Raw genomic sequence first — 16563 nt, forward strand, 5'->3', positions numbered from 1 at the left:
CCTTTCTGCTCCCTTGTGCTTTTCAGATTTAACACCGCTTCTGGCAGGGTAGCCCACTCAGACCAAGGGAAGGGTCAGCTGCCTGGACTAGGTGAAGAGATGCTGGACGCATCGCAGGTGCTGGTCAGCCCTGAGCTGTGCCTGCAGCACCGCTAGCCCTGCCAGCTGCTGGGGACGTGGAGAGGGGCCTGGAATGACGTGGCTCTTGCCCTCGGCAGCATGGTGCCAAGGTGTGCTTAGTCCTGTGCATGAGTGTGCAGCTTGCAGTGTTGGGGAGGTCTGTATCTGTAGGTGAGGTGCAGCAGTAGGTTTGGGTGATGCCAAAAAGCTTTTGCCTTTCTGGTTGGCTGCTTCAGGCCAGCTCCTCCACTTCGCAGTCCCGTGTGTTTCTCCCCCTGCCTGACGGCCGCAGCCTGGCACACATTGCAGGTGAGCCCCAGCGCGACGGTGCCGCCAGTGCAGCCCCAGCGTGGCGAGGGCGGCTGGCACCGGAGCAGGGGCACCCTGCAGTGCTCCAAAGCGCTGCAGCGGAGAGGAGCTGGGACCCTGCGCACTCTGGCAGCCAGTGCTAGCAGAGGGACGAGCGAAACCCACAGTTTCTGTTTTAGAGGTGAAGTGGGAGATAGGACCCAAAGTCATCAGAGCAATTACTGTTCTGTCTCCTTATTCTCTCAACAGTTTAGGGACGGGGTGGTAAGCACCATGTGTTTTCTTTTACTAGTCGCTACTGCTCTCTGCTATGAGACAAATGCTGTAATGTGAGAAATGAAAAATTGTGTGGGGGAGTGGAGAGGGCTCTGTACCTGGGACTGCCCCAGCCTGGTTGTGATGGGCTGAGACCCCGAGGCAGTGTGCTATGGGCAAGGTTCGTGGGGAAGTGGGGCCTCTGCTCCTTCCCTCATCTCCCAGTCAGCAACTGTTTTGCTCTCAATGGAGGTGATTATGTTGCTTACCAGCAGTTTACTACTACTTGCTTTTGCAGTTCATCTTGCTGAAAGATTTCTGAGAGGCCCCTGAGCAAGTTGTTTATTCAGATACATCCCTTGGGTTGGTGGTTTTTGGCATCCTATGTCTCTTTTCTCACGTCCAGCCACTTCTTGTGCTATGCTCAACAGTTTCTGTCCTATCTAGTGTTATGGCCAGGCACAGGAATTTAGCCCCTCTACCTCCCCTTCTTGCCTGCGCGCCCCCCCCCCCCCCCCCCCCGCCCTTTCTGAAAGGGATTTTCTGAAATGATCCCCTCTTTTTTTCTTCCTGACCTTCTTATTCTGTTCTAGACATGCTGGTTTGGTGCCCAGTGCATAGGGCCACTTTTATGGCAGGGAATGTAATCCACTGGGGCTGTTGCACAAACTTTCATGGTTAACCTTTTAGTCTGGCTTGAGCAATCGAAGAGTCAGGCCTCCCAGATGCTGGAAAGGTAATTATTTATGATACTAGCATATGGCACTCCTGAACACAGGAGAGACTTGTGATTCCCCTCTGGGCTGCTCTTTTTCTTTGTGATTTCTGGTTAACCTTGGCTCAGTCTTTGAGATATGGGGGATGAAAAGCTTTTTGGGACTGCTTTTGCTCTGCTCTGCTAGCAAGGGTAGCTCTTTGGTTTTCTTTATACATATCATTGTGTCAACTCTTTTTGTTCTTCTGTTTCCCCCATCTAGGTGTGTTGTTGTGCTGTTCAACCCTAGAAAAAATAAGCAACACCACATTCTAAACAGTTCCAGGTGAGTGAAGCTTTAAGCTGGGCTTGCTTTCTGTGGGAGGTGAATTCAAGGTTTTTTCGGCTTGAGTGAAATGCTGGAGGTGTCACTGCTCCAGGCTAAATCCCCTCAGTGAGAGCTGCCCTGGGGAGAGGCTGCCTGCTGTTTGACTGCAGCTCCTTCTAACTTGAGCTGAAATTGCTGACGAGGTGCCACCTCATAAACATTGTGGTCCCGTGAGGAGCTGCTGACAGGCATGACATGGAGGAGATCTTATGAGAACTCTGTAATATCTGATTTTTTTTTTCTTCCCTCCACTGAAGACTTATGATCTCATTATTGAAGCCAGGACTGGGATGTGGTCCTGCATCTGGAATAAAGGCACAAAGAGGATGAGTCTTGACTTTTGGAGCTTTTCTGGTGCTGTAGGCATGCTGCTTGGGACTTGGGGAGCAGGGAATCCCCATGGCCCGTGTTAGACCTCCAGCAAAGCCAAACCATTGTGTCAGGCTTTGTGTGATTTTAGCCTCTTTCCAGTTTGTCCCAACCTACTCCCCAGTCATGACATATTGAAATGAAATCACGTGTTGGAAATGTTTCTCAGTGTCATTTTCTCTGTTTTAGGAAAACAATTACAGCACTTTCTTTCTCTCCGGATGGAAAATATTTGGTTACAGGAGAGGTAAGTGGGAGAGGAGAGAGGGCATACCTGTTGTCTGTTGTATTTTGAAGCAAGACAGAGGGTGTTTGAAGAAACGAGCCAGTGAGCTGCCTTGGCACAGGCAAATCTATTTCAAGTGTTGCATCTCTGAGTGGACCTGCTGGGTTATGGGTGGCTCTGAGTGCTCCTGCTGGCAGTTTTTCAGTGTGTTGTCACTCATCAGCTTGGGGGATGGGTCTTCTGGGGTGGCATCTGCGGGCTGAAGGTAGAGTGGAAATAAGTGGAGTGATACACAGCGTGGCTCTGCTCTAGCGTCAGTGAGTGGACCTTATTCTTGGTCTGAGTTTAACATCCCTTTAGGATTTCAGGAAGTAACTGAAGCCAGTAAGAGTGTCGTGGAAAAAGTGAAAAGTGCATGTGGAATGGAGCTTTAGGAATAGTGACAGAAGACACTGGTGCCTGTGGTTTGGCATTGTTGTTTGGCTGGGGGCAACAATTGCTCTTTCCAAGGGTGCCCGAGGGGGAGCATGAGGATAAGTGCACTGTGAGTCTGTTCTGCATTAGAAGTTCAAGACGGGGGCTGTGTCCTGAGGCTGGAATCGCCGGATGTTAGAAATCACAGAAATGCTGACTGTCCCCGATACGGCTGAGCTAGCTCAGTTTGCTCTTGTGTGTGATCAATGGTAATGTACCACTAGGCTCTGTGCCTCTCAGATGTGGGGAGGGTCCGCGTGTGGAACAGGTCCCCTCCTGAGCCTCAGCCACAGAGAAGCGTGTCGCAGCCCTGTGTCAGAGCTGTCAAGGCGGAGGCTGTTCGCCCCATGATGGCAGGATGGCAGCTGGCATGTCACTGGGTGGCTCCCAAGCTGGGCCTGACTCCTGCATGGATCTGGCCAAGGACAGAAACAACAGTGTTCTGGGGTGGAGGCTACCTTGACACGGAAAAAATCAGCACAAATTTTCCATTAGAGCGTCAGGATTGTTGTTGTTATTAACTTTCTAGGGAAACCATGAGGGGTTTTAGCTGTAATTTGTTTTAATGCCTCTTTACACTCTGGAAGCCTTAATGTAATAAATTCCCTTTTATATTAAAATCATAAAATATAATTATTATTTTTTTCTTCCTGTTGTTCAGTTCTGATACCTTCTTTTATTATGTTTTTTAAAATCTCTAGTGCTCTATTCTTTTCATGTGAGGTAGGAAATGTGGCAAAAAATGAGGTGGGTTTTTTTTCTTACTAACAACTCCGATTTTTCTGTTTGAAACTTAATTGGCATAAATGGCAAATTCGGGTGTTTTTTTTATTTTTTTTTAAAAAAAAAGCCTTTCCAGTTATACTTGAAAGGGGCTTTTTCTTGCCTTGTTGCAAAACGTGTCTCCTCTTGCCCTGTTGTAAAACCATTTCTTTTTTGGGTATCCTCCCACGTGTCTGAGATTTGAGTTATTACATAGTGTAGTAGTGTCCCCTGCTGGTGTCAACAGTCTTATTTTAGTGCAACCTCTGTCCCATAGGGAAATGCTCTCTTAGTTTTTGTCAAGCTCACTTTTAGCAGTCTTCTGCTAATTCTGTGTAGTTACACCTGAGTTTTCTGCATGGCTGGCTTTTCCGGAAGGAGAGCATGGAGGTTAGTCCTTGGACGCTATACATAATAAATGTCTCTTATGCATTTCAAATCCAGAAGAATATTTTTTTTTTTCTCCTGTTCTTCTTTATCCCCATGGAGGCATAGATTCCTCATCCATGGGGATTGCGCAGAGCTCACTTCTGGTAAGCGTTTCTTAAATAAGGAAATAAAAATTCAGTTTGTTACGGTCTTGGGGTGTATGCTAGGATGCTGGGAAATACCTATATATATATATATATATGTATATACGCACATATGTATGTATGTGTTTAAGTACAGCAATTGCTTTGAAGAGCAGCTGATACAGCTCATTGTAACATCTTGCCAGCCACTTTGAGACCTGAGCTCTGCCTTGCAGGAGGGAGGACTGCACCAACTGCGGTAAAATCTGACCACGGCATTTTTCCAGGCCACAAGCAGTTACCTGGCAAAGCTTTTGAGCAAGACAATTAAAACTGTTACAGTTCTGAATTTTTAAAGCTTTGAACTTCTCCTCGTGATCAGACTTGTGTCTCCCACACAATCAAATGACATGCTTAAAGCTGATCAGAAAGGGTACCGTTTTGCCATGTTGCCATGGATATGTTATCTTGCAAGCTACTGTTTTGACAGACTTCAATGAGAAATCATGAGCAGGCTCTTGAGTAGGATTTGCCCATCAGGCACATTTTTGGCCAGCATTTCAGCTCATCTTGTGCACCTGGTTTTATTTTGGTTTAATAAAAACCAATGAAACAAAAGAATAGAATCGTCTGGCAAAAGGTGCTGCTGAATTGGCATTTCTGAGGTCTGTGGCCTTCTGTTTCTCTGGAGAACAAGCATAAAACCAGAGGCTCTGTTCCCTCAGCACCATCTTCTCTGACACTGCCCATAGTCTTTCAGGCAGCATCGGTGTGTTCCCTTTGTGACAGAAGTGATGCTGCTAGCCTCCCAGAGGCCTCCCTCCACTGGTGTGTGATAGTTATGGCAACAGTCAGGTCATGGTTTTGCATGGCATGACCTGGCCTGAGATCTCGGATGTCCACGTTGTGTTAGGAGCAGAGGATGTGAGGGCCTTCTAGTTCGCCAAGATGTGATCTATTATCTGTATTGTCTTATCATAGTCCTTTTTGTGAGCTGAGAGTTTCTGTTGCAAAGATCAGGGATGTGCATCAAAAGTATTGTAGTCTCTGGCTGTTTTGTGAGTAGTGTAAGAAAAGGATTAAAGCAGGAGAGATGGTATTAATTCTTCCAGGCACCTGCTGAAATGCATATGCTCCTTAGGTTGTCAGTCTCAAGCTGAGCTTCAAAGAATCGAAGGAACCTCTAAACCCAGTGCAAATGCGCCATCTAGACATCTTTTTCCAAGGCCCCCCGCCCCTTTACGTGCTCGGCTGTGTCAGAACTGACCTCGGGGGTTACATTTCCTGTTCTCTGTCTCCTCTCGCCCCCCCAGAGCGGGCACATGCCAGCAGTTCGCGTCTGGGATGTGGCTGAGCGAACCCAGGTGGCTGAGCTGCAGGAGCACAAGTACGGCGTGGCCTGTGTGGCCTTCTCCCCCAGCTCCAAGTACATTGTTTCGGTGGGCTACCAGCATGACATGATTGTCAATGTGTGGGCATGGAAGGTAAGTGCTCCTGGAGGTAGGGTGAACCCTGAGGTGCTACTAAATTTAAAAAAGCAGATAGTCTGACTGCAAATTACTTCATCTTGCTTTCTGCTTTATTTAAAAATTCTGTTGTTTGTTTTTTGACATTCATAGACACAGACAAGTTTGGACATGGAGAGAGCTATGGTCCCTTAGGGAAGGTCTGAGTCACTTCAGTGAAGGGATGTTCTTTATACTTGGGGACATGTGACATCTTGCTGTCCAGCCAGAGAAGCCTGGACCATGAAACCTTGTCAAAGCCTTATGCTCCTTCAGAAGCTTATTAAAAACTAATTTATGAGGTGGTTGAGGAAGGAAGCTCTCATCAGCCAGGGATTTCTTTTGTGGTTTAGTGGATGCTCTTGGCTTGTTTTGTTTTTGTTGTGCCAGGGGTTGTGGTACTTGGATCCCATCCGTGATGACTGAGAAGGGGAACATTGAGAAATCACAGTGTGTGAAAGCCAGTGGAGGTCACACTGTCTGCCACTGTGTTGGGGCAGCACTCTGTGGAAACAAAGCCCGTGTCATATCCTCTAGAAAACATTTAAGTGTGTGCTCTTTGTATATAAGAAAGGAAAAATTCATTGTCAGCAGGCTTGGAGTCTTCCGCATCAATAAACACTAAGCACTTATTCAGCCCCTGCTACCTCTTCAGGTGCTGTAACCCTCCCTAAAAGAGATGCGGCTTAAAAAAAACTTAAGTCCATCTGTGAAATCTCATGGGATCATAGAGTGGTTTGAGTTGGAAGGGACCTTAAAGACCACCTAGCTGCCACCCCCTGCCACGGGCAGGGTCACCTTCCACCAGCCGGGGTTGTCCCCAGCCCCGTCTAGACACTGCCAGGGATGGGGCACCCACAGCTGCTCTGGGCAACCTCTGCCAGTGCCTCATCGCCCTCACAGTGAAGAGTTTCTTCCTCCTATCTGATCTAAATCTGCTCTCTTTCAGTTTAAAACCATTGTCACTTGTCCTGTCACTACGCTCCCTGATAAGAGTCCCTCCCCATCCTTCCTGTAGACCCGCTTTAAGTACCGGAAGGCTGCTGTAAGGTCTCCCCGGCGCCTTCTCTTTTCTTGCAGCTTGTAAGTCTGTGCTCATTTAGTATGTTACTCTCTTCATCATGTTTCCGGTGTTGTAAGTTAAGATCTCGCTGTTAGTTCTCTCCTGCATGAGCTGAAGCTTGACCTTGCTATTTTTTCATCTAGCTGAACTGTGTAGTCATAATACATGTGTATGTCCATGTTGGAAACTGAGTGCTCAGCCTGTGGTTCTTTCTAGTGATGCAAACGAAAGTAGTAACTTGGAGGTGGTCATAATGCATGGCATCTGTGGGACAGTACTAGTAGCTTTGTTTTCCCTTGCTTATGCAGGTTTTTCTGTTCACTGTGATCCTGTTTATAGTTACGTCCATGAGAGCTTGTGAGGTGTGGACTATCGCACCCTTCTGCGCTGAAGAACACGCACTTTAAGCATACGCTCCAGGCTGTGACTATGGGGGGGGTCCAGCTAGACTTTATTTTGCAGGCTGGGCACCAAAACTAGAGGGGTTTTACCTGACCAAAGCCAAAGAAGAATAAGAGACCAAGATGTGAACACAGACTTCCTGAAGGACTTCCCTGTACTTCTAACCACAACCCTTCTTCTGTCTGCTGCTTTGATTTCCCTGTTTTTCCTGGCTGGGAGACTTACGCAGTCATTTGATTGTGATGGAAAAGAAAACCCCTGTTGTCTGTAGGGTCTCCTTGCTTCCCTAAAGAAAGGCCACAGCAATGATCCAGATGTGGAGGTCTGCAAGGGTCCTAAGCCTTTCTGTGTGCGCTGTCTTGAAAGAAGTTATGTTAATGTCTGTCCCCCTTGCTTTTTCCCCAGTCTGGATTGGGGGTCCCTCCATGGTCATGGTGCAGCAGCCTAGACTCCTCTGTTGCTGGTTTCTTCAGTTCTGTCAGCACACAGCCCGGTGGGCCCTTGGTTTGTGTGCTGAGGGCATTGCATTGGGAAGACCGGGAGCAGCCGAGTCCCTAGAAGGAAGGGTAAAAGAAAAGAGCGAGAATAAAAAGTGGCACGCTGCTGTCGATTGTGTGCTACGTGGTTGAAACCCCCCAGCAGGCTGAGGGGAAAACTTACTCTCACTTCTACCGATCCCTGGGGAAAGGCAGGGGGAGGAAAACTGAGCGTTGGTGGACAGGGAGCTCCTGCCATCTGACTGTTCTACCTGGGCAGCATCTGTTCTTGTTTTTGGTCCCTCCCGTGTTCTTCCTCCTTTCCCAAACTCTTTGATGTTTTGAGGTGCACATTTGAGGCGTAGCAGATTTGGCTTTGTCCCTTCCAATACAGGCATGGTCTTTTTCTGTTTTGAGTCTTTCAGTAAAGCACCATGTCTTTAAAAAGAAGAGAGAATTTATGGAGGAACTGGTACCGTTTTCCCTGTGGAAAATACCTGTTCCCTATCTTGAGTGCCTTGCCCTTACTGCTGCCGGGAGGCTGGGAGAGCTCTTCCTCATGCTGGCTTACATCTGCTTTTGCTGTTTAGAAATGGAAATGGCTTTGCTCTGAGCTCCTGGTGACTGTGAAACCAATGTGTTTGTCATGGCTCAGACAGTAAGTTCCTGCAGGCGCTAGTGCCTGCTGGTTTGTTCTCGATCCCAGTCAATGTGGAAGTGGAGCTGAATGTAAATGTGAATTGTACTATCTGCCAGATCAGTGCTCCCAGCTGATGCTGGGGAGGTTGCATTCAGGGGTGAATGAAAAATAGTTTGAGCCTCGTCTTTTCCCTGCTGCGGTGCTTGTACTGGATATATGCCTGCAATTGAAATAAGTTCCTTTGCTTCTGAACAAAGAAATTAAGCTATCTAAACGATTATGTTTCCAGAAAAACATTGTAGTGGCAGCCAACAAAGTCTCAAGTAAAGTGACAGCTGTGTCATTCTCGGAGGACTGCAGTTACTTTGTCACTGCTGGAAATCGACACGTCAAGTTCTGGTACCTGGATGACAGCAAAACCTCCAAGGTGAGAGAAGGTGCATCAAGGCCAAGCTGTGGGCAGATATTTCCATCTTGCAGCAGGGTGGATTTTGCCCCAGTGAGCTGTGGGAAGTGGGAACCCTTTGATTTTGCTGGGATCCAAGTTTAGCCCTCCACCCCAGGCTCTTGAGTCTCAGTCTCATGGGCTGGTAGCACCAAACGGCACCAAAAGCTTGTCTTACCCTGCACTAAGGTAGGGGCATGGCTCCTGGGGTTGTATAGCAGCATGCTGCTTCTTTAGTAGTCACATGTACTGAAGGATCAAAAAAACCTAGAGAAGAGCTGCAGTCACTGAACTCCTTGGAGCGCAGAGGTGGCAGAGCTGTTTGATGCTGGTATGAGCATCTCAAAAGGTCGTCAGTGTTACTTTGAAGTGTCAACTGACATTTTTAAACTTTTTAGCTGTTCTGTTCTTCTCCAGGGGACAGGATCCACATATGATAATTTTAATGTGTGCTTGTGAGCAGGTGTTCCTACTTCATGCTTGGACGCTGCTTTGGCGCTTGGTATAAATCACAGATTGGCCATGGAAAGGTTGTTCTTCCAGTGATTGATCTGCTCTCTCTGGGTCATACGTTTGGATGCACAGTTTCGGTGGCACTGATAGTGTTCTGTTCTACTCACGTGCTAATACTGATGGTCCCAGTACACTATGCAGCCAGTGGGTCTGCAGCAAGTAAAACATGTCCCTGCCTCTCCTTGTAGGCTGTTTGCATTTCTCTTTCTTTGAGGTGCTTCAGCACTCAAGGCTTGATGTCCTAAAAAATGTCTGTCTGCCTGGAGTGCCTTACTCTAACAAACTGTTTTTTGTTGGTAGGTCAATGCCACAGTCCCCTTGCTAGGTCGCTCGGGATTGCTTGGAGAACTGAGGAACAACTTCTTTGCGGACGTGGCTTGTGGAAGGGGCAAAAAAGCTGACAGCACCTTCTGTATCACATCCTCAGGCCTGCTCTGTGAATTCAATGAAAAAAGGCTGCTAGACAAGTGGGTGGAGCTGAGGGTGAGTGTTATGTTCTCCTGTCCTGCAGTATTTGTGCCTGTTGAAGCAGAGCAGGAGCAACAAATAATAAGGGTTTTGGAGCGCAAGCTGGACGCCAGCAGTGAAAATCATTGGGCCTCTGCCACTCTGTGATTTAACCTGGAAGGACAGGTAAAAATAGCATTGCTTCTTGGCAGAGGGGTTGTATTAATCGCTGAGGCTCTTTCATTCTCAAGCCTCACTGTTACAGCTACTGCTCTTCTGGCAAAGCAATGTCCTCATGCAGCTTTGGCAACCCCCGCGTTGTCCCTCCTGGATTGGCCTGGACAAATAGGGGTTTTAGAAGGATTCTGATTTCTGCCCACTCTGCAGTGTCATATTTGGCTTATGCATCTCAAACACAGGTTCCCAAGGCTGGTTTGGCTATTCTAAACCACCAGCTTGGCCCATAGTTGGAATTTGATCATGTTTATTTTCCTTTCAATTGAATGTAAGGTGCCCACTTGAAAGGATTCAGCGTATTAAAATCAAGGTAAAAAAATCTTTCCATGCTTTCACTCAAGTGAAATGCCTCTTCTTTTCTTTCCTTTCCTTTCATCCCTAATATCTGCCTTTTACTCTCGCTCAGAATACAGACAGCTTCACAGTAAGTTGGAAAAAAGTTTTGCATTGAACTCATCTCCTTATCACCACACTCCATTTTGTACCATTTTCTGCCATTTGTACAGATCCCAATGGGAGGGGAAGAAAATCCATTTATTTTTTTTCCTTATCGCCTTGTGAGAGGTAATGTATTGGCATGCTAGTGGAGGGTGAGGTGCTGCTTGCCTGCCAGTGGTGTTGAATGTCACAGAGGAACAAAAAAACATTTTTGCATCTTTGAGTAAGGCTCAGCTGGAGCAAATATGTAGCTCTGCTGACGTCCTACCACAGTGGGTGGCAGAGGAGGTGGGCTTTTTCCTTAACCACTTGGAATCTGCAGTGGACCTTGGCTGGGAAGTTCCTCGGAAAGGAAAAATGGATTTTTAAGCTTTTTCTTACTCCCAGGGCTCGACTTCACTTCAGCTCTTCTGATCATGACTCCTGTGTCTGTCAGTTTGCTGTTCTCCCTGTTGTGTGTCCGGTGACCTTTGAAGCGAGAGCGCATTGCTTATTCGCCTTCTTGTCTGCTGTGTCCTCCTCAGACCACTGTGGCAAACTGCATCTCTGTGAATCAGGACTACGTCTTCTGTGGCTGTGCTGACGGCACCGTGCGGATTTTTAACCCTCTGAACCTTCACTTTGTCACCACGCTGCCAAAGCCGCACTTCCTGGGGACAGACATCGCGAGTGTCACCGAGGCCAGGTACCGTGGAGAGGGTGGAAGGGAGCAAGGCAGGCTTGTGGGGTTTAGAACTCATCCTTGGACCTTTGTCATCTGGAGTGTGCTCTTCCCATGGATTTACACTGGCAGCCTGTTGCAGAGCTGCGTGGCCGCAGCCTTGCCTTGTGCAGCTGGGCTACAGCCCAGAGCTGGTGGCTGCACTGCACAGCACGTCTCGCCCCTCATCTCCCTGGGCTTGCTCAGGTCTGGGGGCTTTTGTCGTTAGTTGCTACGAGCAAGCGGGCAGAGGGCACAGGATGCTGTGGCACACTTCAGTCATCCCTGTACCCTGGCACATCCTTTGCTTATCACTGGTGAGGGTTGAAGACTTTCCTCCGTACCACTATAATGACATTGCTAAGAGATGCCCAGGCTCCCACAGGGCATTTCTTCGAAGTCTCCCTTGCAATCTTTTACAGACCTAAATCTGCTATTGTCTGTAGTTTTTCCTCTCCCTCAATCTTGTGCCTTCTTGTCTTGATTTCCTACCTTGTTTCAGTATCTTCTGCCTTGGCCCTCTATTTCTCACCACCTGAGGTGGGTGATGTGATTTCTGTACAGTTCTATCTGCTAGCTTGTGGAGGCTTATGCTAGCGAGAACCCTTCCTGTGTGGCTGTTTGCCAGTCCTGATTGGAGCCTTTCCCAGTCGTCTTCCGTTGCTCTCTTTCACTTCTGTCACTAGTGGGGAAAGAAATCCAAAGGTGTGTGAATCCATCAGCCATCATTCCACTGCATATATGGAGTGCCCACATCTACAGATACATACTCCTTTGGGGGTTTGGTTGTTTGTCTGTCTTTTCCCCTTGTATCTCAACAGGTTTTCTCTAAACTTTTCTTGGGGATTTGAGGTAAAGGTTCAAACAGTGCACTGTGTAGTTCTTCTCCAGAAGAGGGGAGCTGGAAGAGGAACTCTCTTGATTTAAAACATTACTGGTTTCTGGTAGTGCTGAAGTCAAGCAGTTTTGTGTATGGACCCCTTAAAAATACTCCCTGCTGCTGTCACGCATCAGTCAAGCAGAAATATTCATGTGATTCTTAAACATGCATTTCTAGTGCTGATTACAATCTTAACAATTTTTTTTTAATTGCTTCCAAAGAAGCTTGAGAATACAGGACGACTCATACTCCCATGCATGCCAGAAGCTCTCTGTGGGATGCCACTTGCCTGCAGTGAACTGCCTACAACTATATCAATGATGACTTGATTTTTTGATAGGACCTGGCCTGCATTCTTCTAGCCCTCAAAGCTTTGCACTTGCAGAAGCAGGGCTCCCATTGTCTGGTGTGCTATGTCCACTTTGGCCCTTACCCCTGCACCTCCATCAGTCCTTCTAAATTACCTGCTTTCAACACCCTGGTGTTCTAGCTATAATTGCCTTATCGATATCATTACAGCATTGTGGCATAACTGTGTTCACCTCAGGTCAAGAGAGCAGCTCCTTTACATGCATGGCAGGAGGACTTAACAGAGACTTACTTCTTCCCTGGAGAGGAGATACAGGGTTTGCATGGCGTGATCATGGTCTGACCTGGGGAAAGAGGTGTTTCCTTGTTCTGCAGAATTCCTCTGCTTTTAAGTTTGCATCGGAGAGCTTGCCTGTCTAGCAAGGACTGTGCCCATCCGCAGTTGCCCATCTTGGGAGCAGCATCAAGCTGGCCTGTGTGGGGCAGGGGTGGAAGGGAGTCATGCCAGAGAAGTGGCCGCTGAAATGGATTGTTCCTTTGTCCCTTGTGCTGGTGCTGCAGGACTGCCCTTCCTGCAATCGGTAAACGAAATACAGTACCCACCAAAAGATGATCCTCCCGCTCCCCTTTGTTTTGAGATTGACTTGGATTTTGCCACCTGGCTATGCAGGGGTAAATGGTGATGATCTCCAGGGATGATCAAGTGTCCCATCTGGTTGTTCTTCAGGGAAAGCCTGCCACCTGCCTGTGGTGAACCCTTGAGCTGAATAGCAAAGAGAATGACGTTTGCCATGGGACTTTCAGGCTTCTTTTGGGACTCTGGTTGTTCAAGAGATGAGTCTTCCCAGCCAGTGACTCTCTCTACTGATACATGCCACAGAGCTAGTGCCCTGTAGGGAATCTGAGCTCTCATGCTTTACCTCCTTGCTCTGACCCCAAGAGAGCACAAGTTAACTGGGCTGTTGTTCTCTCTTTGTGCAGTCGTCTTTTCTCTGGTGTGGCTGATGCAAAGTATCCAGACACGATTGCCTTGACATTTGACGCCACCAACCAGTGGCTTTCCTGTGTATACAATGACCACAGCCTGTATGTGTGGGATGTCAAAGACCCGAAGAAAGTAGGCAAGGTGTACTCCGCTTTGTACCACTCTTCCTGCGTGTGGAACATTGAGGTATGTTGTCTGCAGACAAGCGTTGGATTGTGAGTTGCAGCTGAGGAAGTCATCCGAAGAGCTGCTAAACTTGAATGCAAACACTTACTGCAGAGAGAAAGAATTGACTCAGGCTTCCTCCTGTGGTTAGTGTGGTTGCTGCGGGGCTTGGGTTGGAGCTGGGAACAGTTCTCTGGCTGCACTTGCAGTGGCTGACGAAGTGTGTTAGATGCAGTGTGTTACTGGGAACAAAATGTCTTACCATTAAAGGGTGAGAGGTGGGAAGAGGAGCAGAACTGGGCAAAGCTGAATGTAGGGGCTCCCAAAAGATTGGTTTAGGTCTGTGGTGAGCAAGTGCTCCACAGTCAAAGGAATAAAACAAGTGGTAAGATTTCAACTTGGATCCTTCTTAACCTGTTTACCAGGACATCTGGAATTAGCCTCTCAAATGGCTGTCATCTTCCAGTCTGACTAGTTGACTTTCCCTCGGAGGGATGCAAAGGTTGTATAGGAAACAGTGTAATTGTTAATAAGTTGAAATATGTCCAACAGTGGTCAGGAAAGGGGGAAGTGGAAAGAAAGTGGGAAGAGGTTGAGGACTCTTCTTGTAATTATTTGTTAATTACACATCACCCGTTTCTTCTGGATTATATATCAACAGTAGAGATGAAAGTTGAAAACAGTGCAAGGTTGTTGCGTGGTCTTTGAGGTGCTCTTTGAACTATTAGAAACAAAGGGTGCTGACTTGTTGCGCACTACTTAAGGGGATGTTATGCATTCAGGGAAGCACAGTGAGCATTTGTTTGAAGTGGATATGAAGCTCTGGTCTGCAAACAGGTTTTCATTAGGAGAATGGGCTGGCTCCTGCCTTTACACAGCAGAGAGGACAGTCCTTTTATCTCATTCTGTTTTGAAACTTGCTAGCAGTGTCTAGGAAGCCAGGTGCCAGGCAGCCTTACTCAGGGGTTGATTTTACCTGCCCTTAGATGTATCCGGAGGTGAAGGACAACAATCAGTCGTGCCTTCCCCCTGGTTCCTTCATCACCTGCTCCTCTGACAACACCATTCGTCTGTGGAACACTGAAAGCTCCAACATTCATGGCACAGCCCTGCACCGCAACATCCTCAGCAATGTAAGATCCTCAGTTTTGATCACCTCCTTGCCCCTGCTCTTCCTCATGCACAGGTATTCCCAAGTTAAGGCCCAAACTTCTTTGGATCTCTTAAGTCAACACAAGCTTCTCTGTAAACAGAGCACAAGTCTGGTATGAACCTGAAGAAATACGAAAGGAGTATCAGGTGGAAAGACAGTTTGTCTGAAATGGTCCTGGGAACTACTGCTTTTTCCATAAACGGCCCAAGGATTTGCCAAGCTTAGTGTCTTCCAAAATGGTTCATATTGTCCAGGAAAGCTGTTGCTCTTTCTCCATCTCTGTAATGTGTAAGCACTTTAAGTTTTGTTTGGAAAAAGTGTATTAAACGAGGCAGAGGTTTGGGAGAACTGAATGAGAAACTTCTTACACTCTCTTCATGTATGTAAGAGTGTACACTGAACAGTGATTCCTTAGAGATGTTTTCTTCCATTCTCAGTTGTGTTGGAAGATCCATGGGCACAGCAGCCCTGACCTGCCCCTTCTCAGCAATCTGCTATGTGGAAAAAAGCCTCCTGCTTTTTCTGCCCCTGCTTGAGAGGCATGGGCTGACTTGGATGATCCCTCGAAGTCTATCTGATCCCTGCTGTGTCCCCTACTACTTTGTAATCACTAGTACCAGAGCTTGTCTGTTGTGCGGGAGATGCTGTTAGTGTCTAGCTTGAAGGGAAATCTTTTGCAAAGGATGATCATGAGACACAGTTGTGAAACTTTCATCCTACAGTATGAAGGGGCTGAGTGCTTGATCCTAGCTAAAAGATCCCATCAATTACAGCATTACTGCCAGTGAAGTGTATGTGTTGGCCAGGAGCCCAGTTTCTAAGGCAGATGCTCACTTCAATATTTTGTAGCTGGTTAGTATTTGTGCGTGTATTGTATTCCCAGGACTTGATGAAAATCATCTATGTAGATGACAACACTCAGGTACTTCTGGACACTGATTACAACTCAGCAGGAAGCGCAGACAAAGCTGATGCACAAGTGATGGATACAAAGGTGGGAATACGCACTGTCTGTGTCAGTCCCAGCGGGGAGCACCTGGCCTCAGGGGACAGGATAGGCACTCTCAGGTAATCCCATAGAGCTTCTGGTGCAGACTGCGGGCTGGGCAGGCGTGAGAATCAAAACCAGGCCTTGCTAATTATTAATAAACGTACTGAAATCAGTGTTGTGTCTTAGGATATATGAATTGCAGTCTCTGAGGGAAATGCTGAAGGTGGAAGCCCATGACTCTGAGATCCTATGTCTGGAGTACTCCAAACCTGACACAGGTGAATGCAGTGGAGCTTCTTCCCTTTTGCTTATGAATGTAGTGTTGAACAAGTCAGAATGTCCAGCCTTTGTATGTCAATACTTTGTGGTGAGCTGCTCCGGCATTTCAGAGCAGGCTTGTAGCATTGGACCAGTAGAGCCAGCCTTCAAAAAAGGCTTCTTTCTCATACTTTTCCTTGGAATATTAGAGGTTGAGATTGAAACTACTTCTGTTATTATAGTGCGAAATCCAGGGGTGTTCCTTTCTGTCCATTCATGTAGTTAGCTGCAGTATAATGTTTTTGTCCCTGGGATGACTTGAGAATCTGTTTTAAAATAGTGACTGAAGAGCAGATGACTTTTTAGTAATGGTCTTGCACTCTTTTTAACTTCCTGCCAGGCTTAAAGCTCTTAGCCTCAGCCAGTCGGGATAGATTGATTCATGTTCTGGATGCTGGAAAGGACTACAGCCTGCAGCAGACCCTGGATGAACATTCTTCTTCTATCACTGCTGTGAAGTTTGCAGGTAGAGAATCATGGCCTCCCTCCAAAGCTGGATTTGAGCACTGCTCTTTCCCCAGTGTGCCTGTCAAGTAATTTTAACTGCTTAAATGCCGGGATACGCCAGGCTGAAGCTGCAGCTGCTTTTTTGTCATCTTCTGTAGCTGCAGTCTTAACAGAAGGTGGTATTTGGCGATACTCACCGCCTTTTCCCTTTTGCTTTTTTCTCCTTTCCTTCTTCCCCACTCAAAAAACCTCTCCTGATTGAAGCCCTCAACATGTCTTTGGGAAGCTGTTTTCTGTAATGATTTAGTCCCTTTAGCTGATGTCAGATGGCTATACGCTG

General features: G+C 47.2%; 1 protein-coding gene across 5 annotated transcripts in view; it reads left to right on the forward strand.

Moving 5' to 3' along the window:
- The window catches only part of MAPKBP1 (mitogen-activated protein kinase binding protein 1), a 103921-nt gene that overhangs the window by 53069 nt on the left and 34289 nt on the right, over positions 1–16563 (forward strand). For 4 of the 5 annotated variants that reach the window (XM_055716082.1, XM_055716083.1, XM_055716086.1 and 1 more), the window contains exons 4-15: positions 1662–1724; positions 2325–2382; positions 5423–5593; positions 8485–8622; positions 9454–9636; positions 10244–10261; positions 10800–10960; positions 13146–13335; positions 14301–14447; positions 15351–15535; positions 15645–15736; positions 16117–16242. In XM_055716082.1, the coding sequence (XP_055572057.1) occupies positions 1662–1724; positions 2325–2382; positions 5423–5593; positions 8485–8622; positions 9454–9636; positions 10244–10261; positions 10800–10960; positions 13146–13335; positions 14301–14447; positions 15351–15535; positions 15645–15736; positions 16117–16242 (1532 nt within the window). The remainder of the gene's footprint in view (positions 1–1661; positions 1725–2324; positions 2383–5422; positions 5594–8484; positions 8623–9453; positions 9637–10243; positions 10262–10799; positions 10961–13145; positions 13336–14300; positions 14448–15350; positions 15536–15644; positions 15737–16116; positions 16243–16563) is intronic. The other variant, XM_055716084.1, reaches the window with a different exon arrangement.

This window comes from Falco cherrug, chromosome 7, assembly GCF_023634085.1.
Source record: "Falco cherrug isolate bFalChe1 chromosome 7, bFalChe1.pri, whole genome shotgun sequence".
Lineage (NCBI taxonomy): Eukaryota > Metazoa > Chordata > Aves > Falconiformes > Falconidae > Falco > Falco cherrug.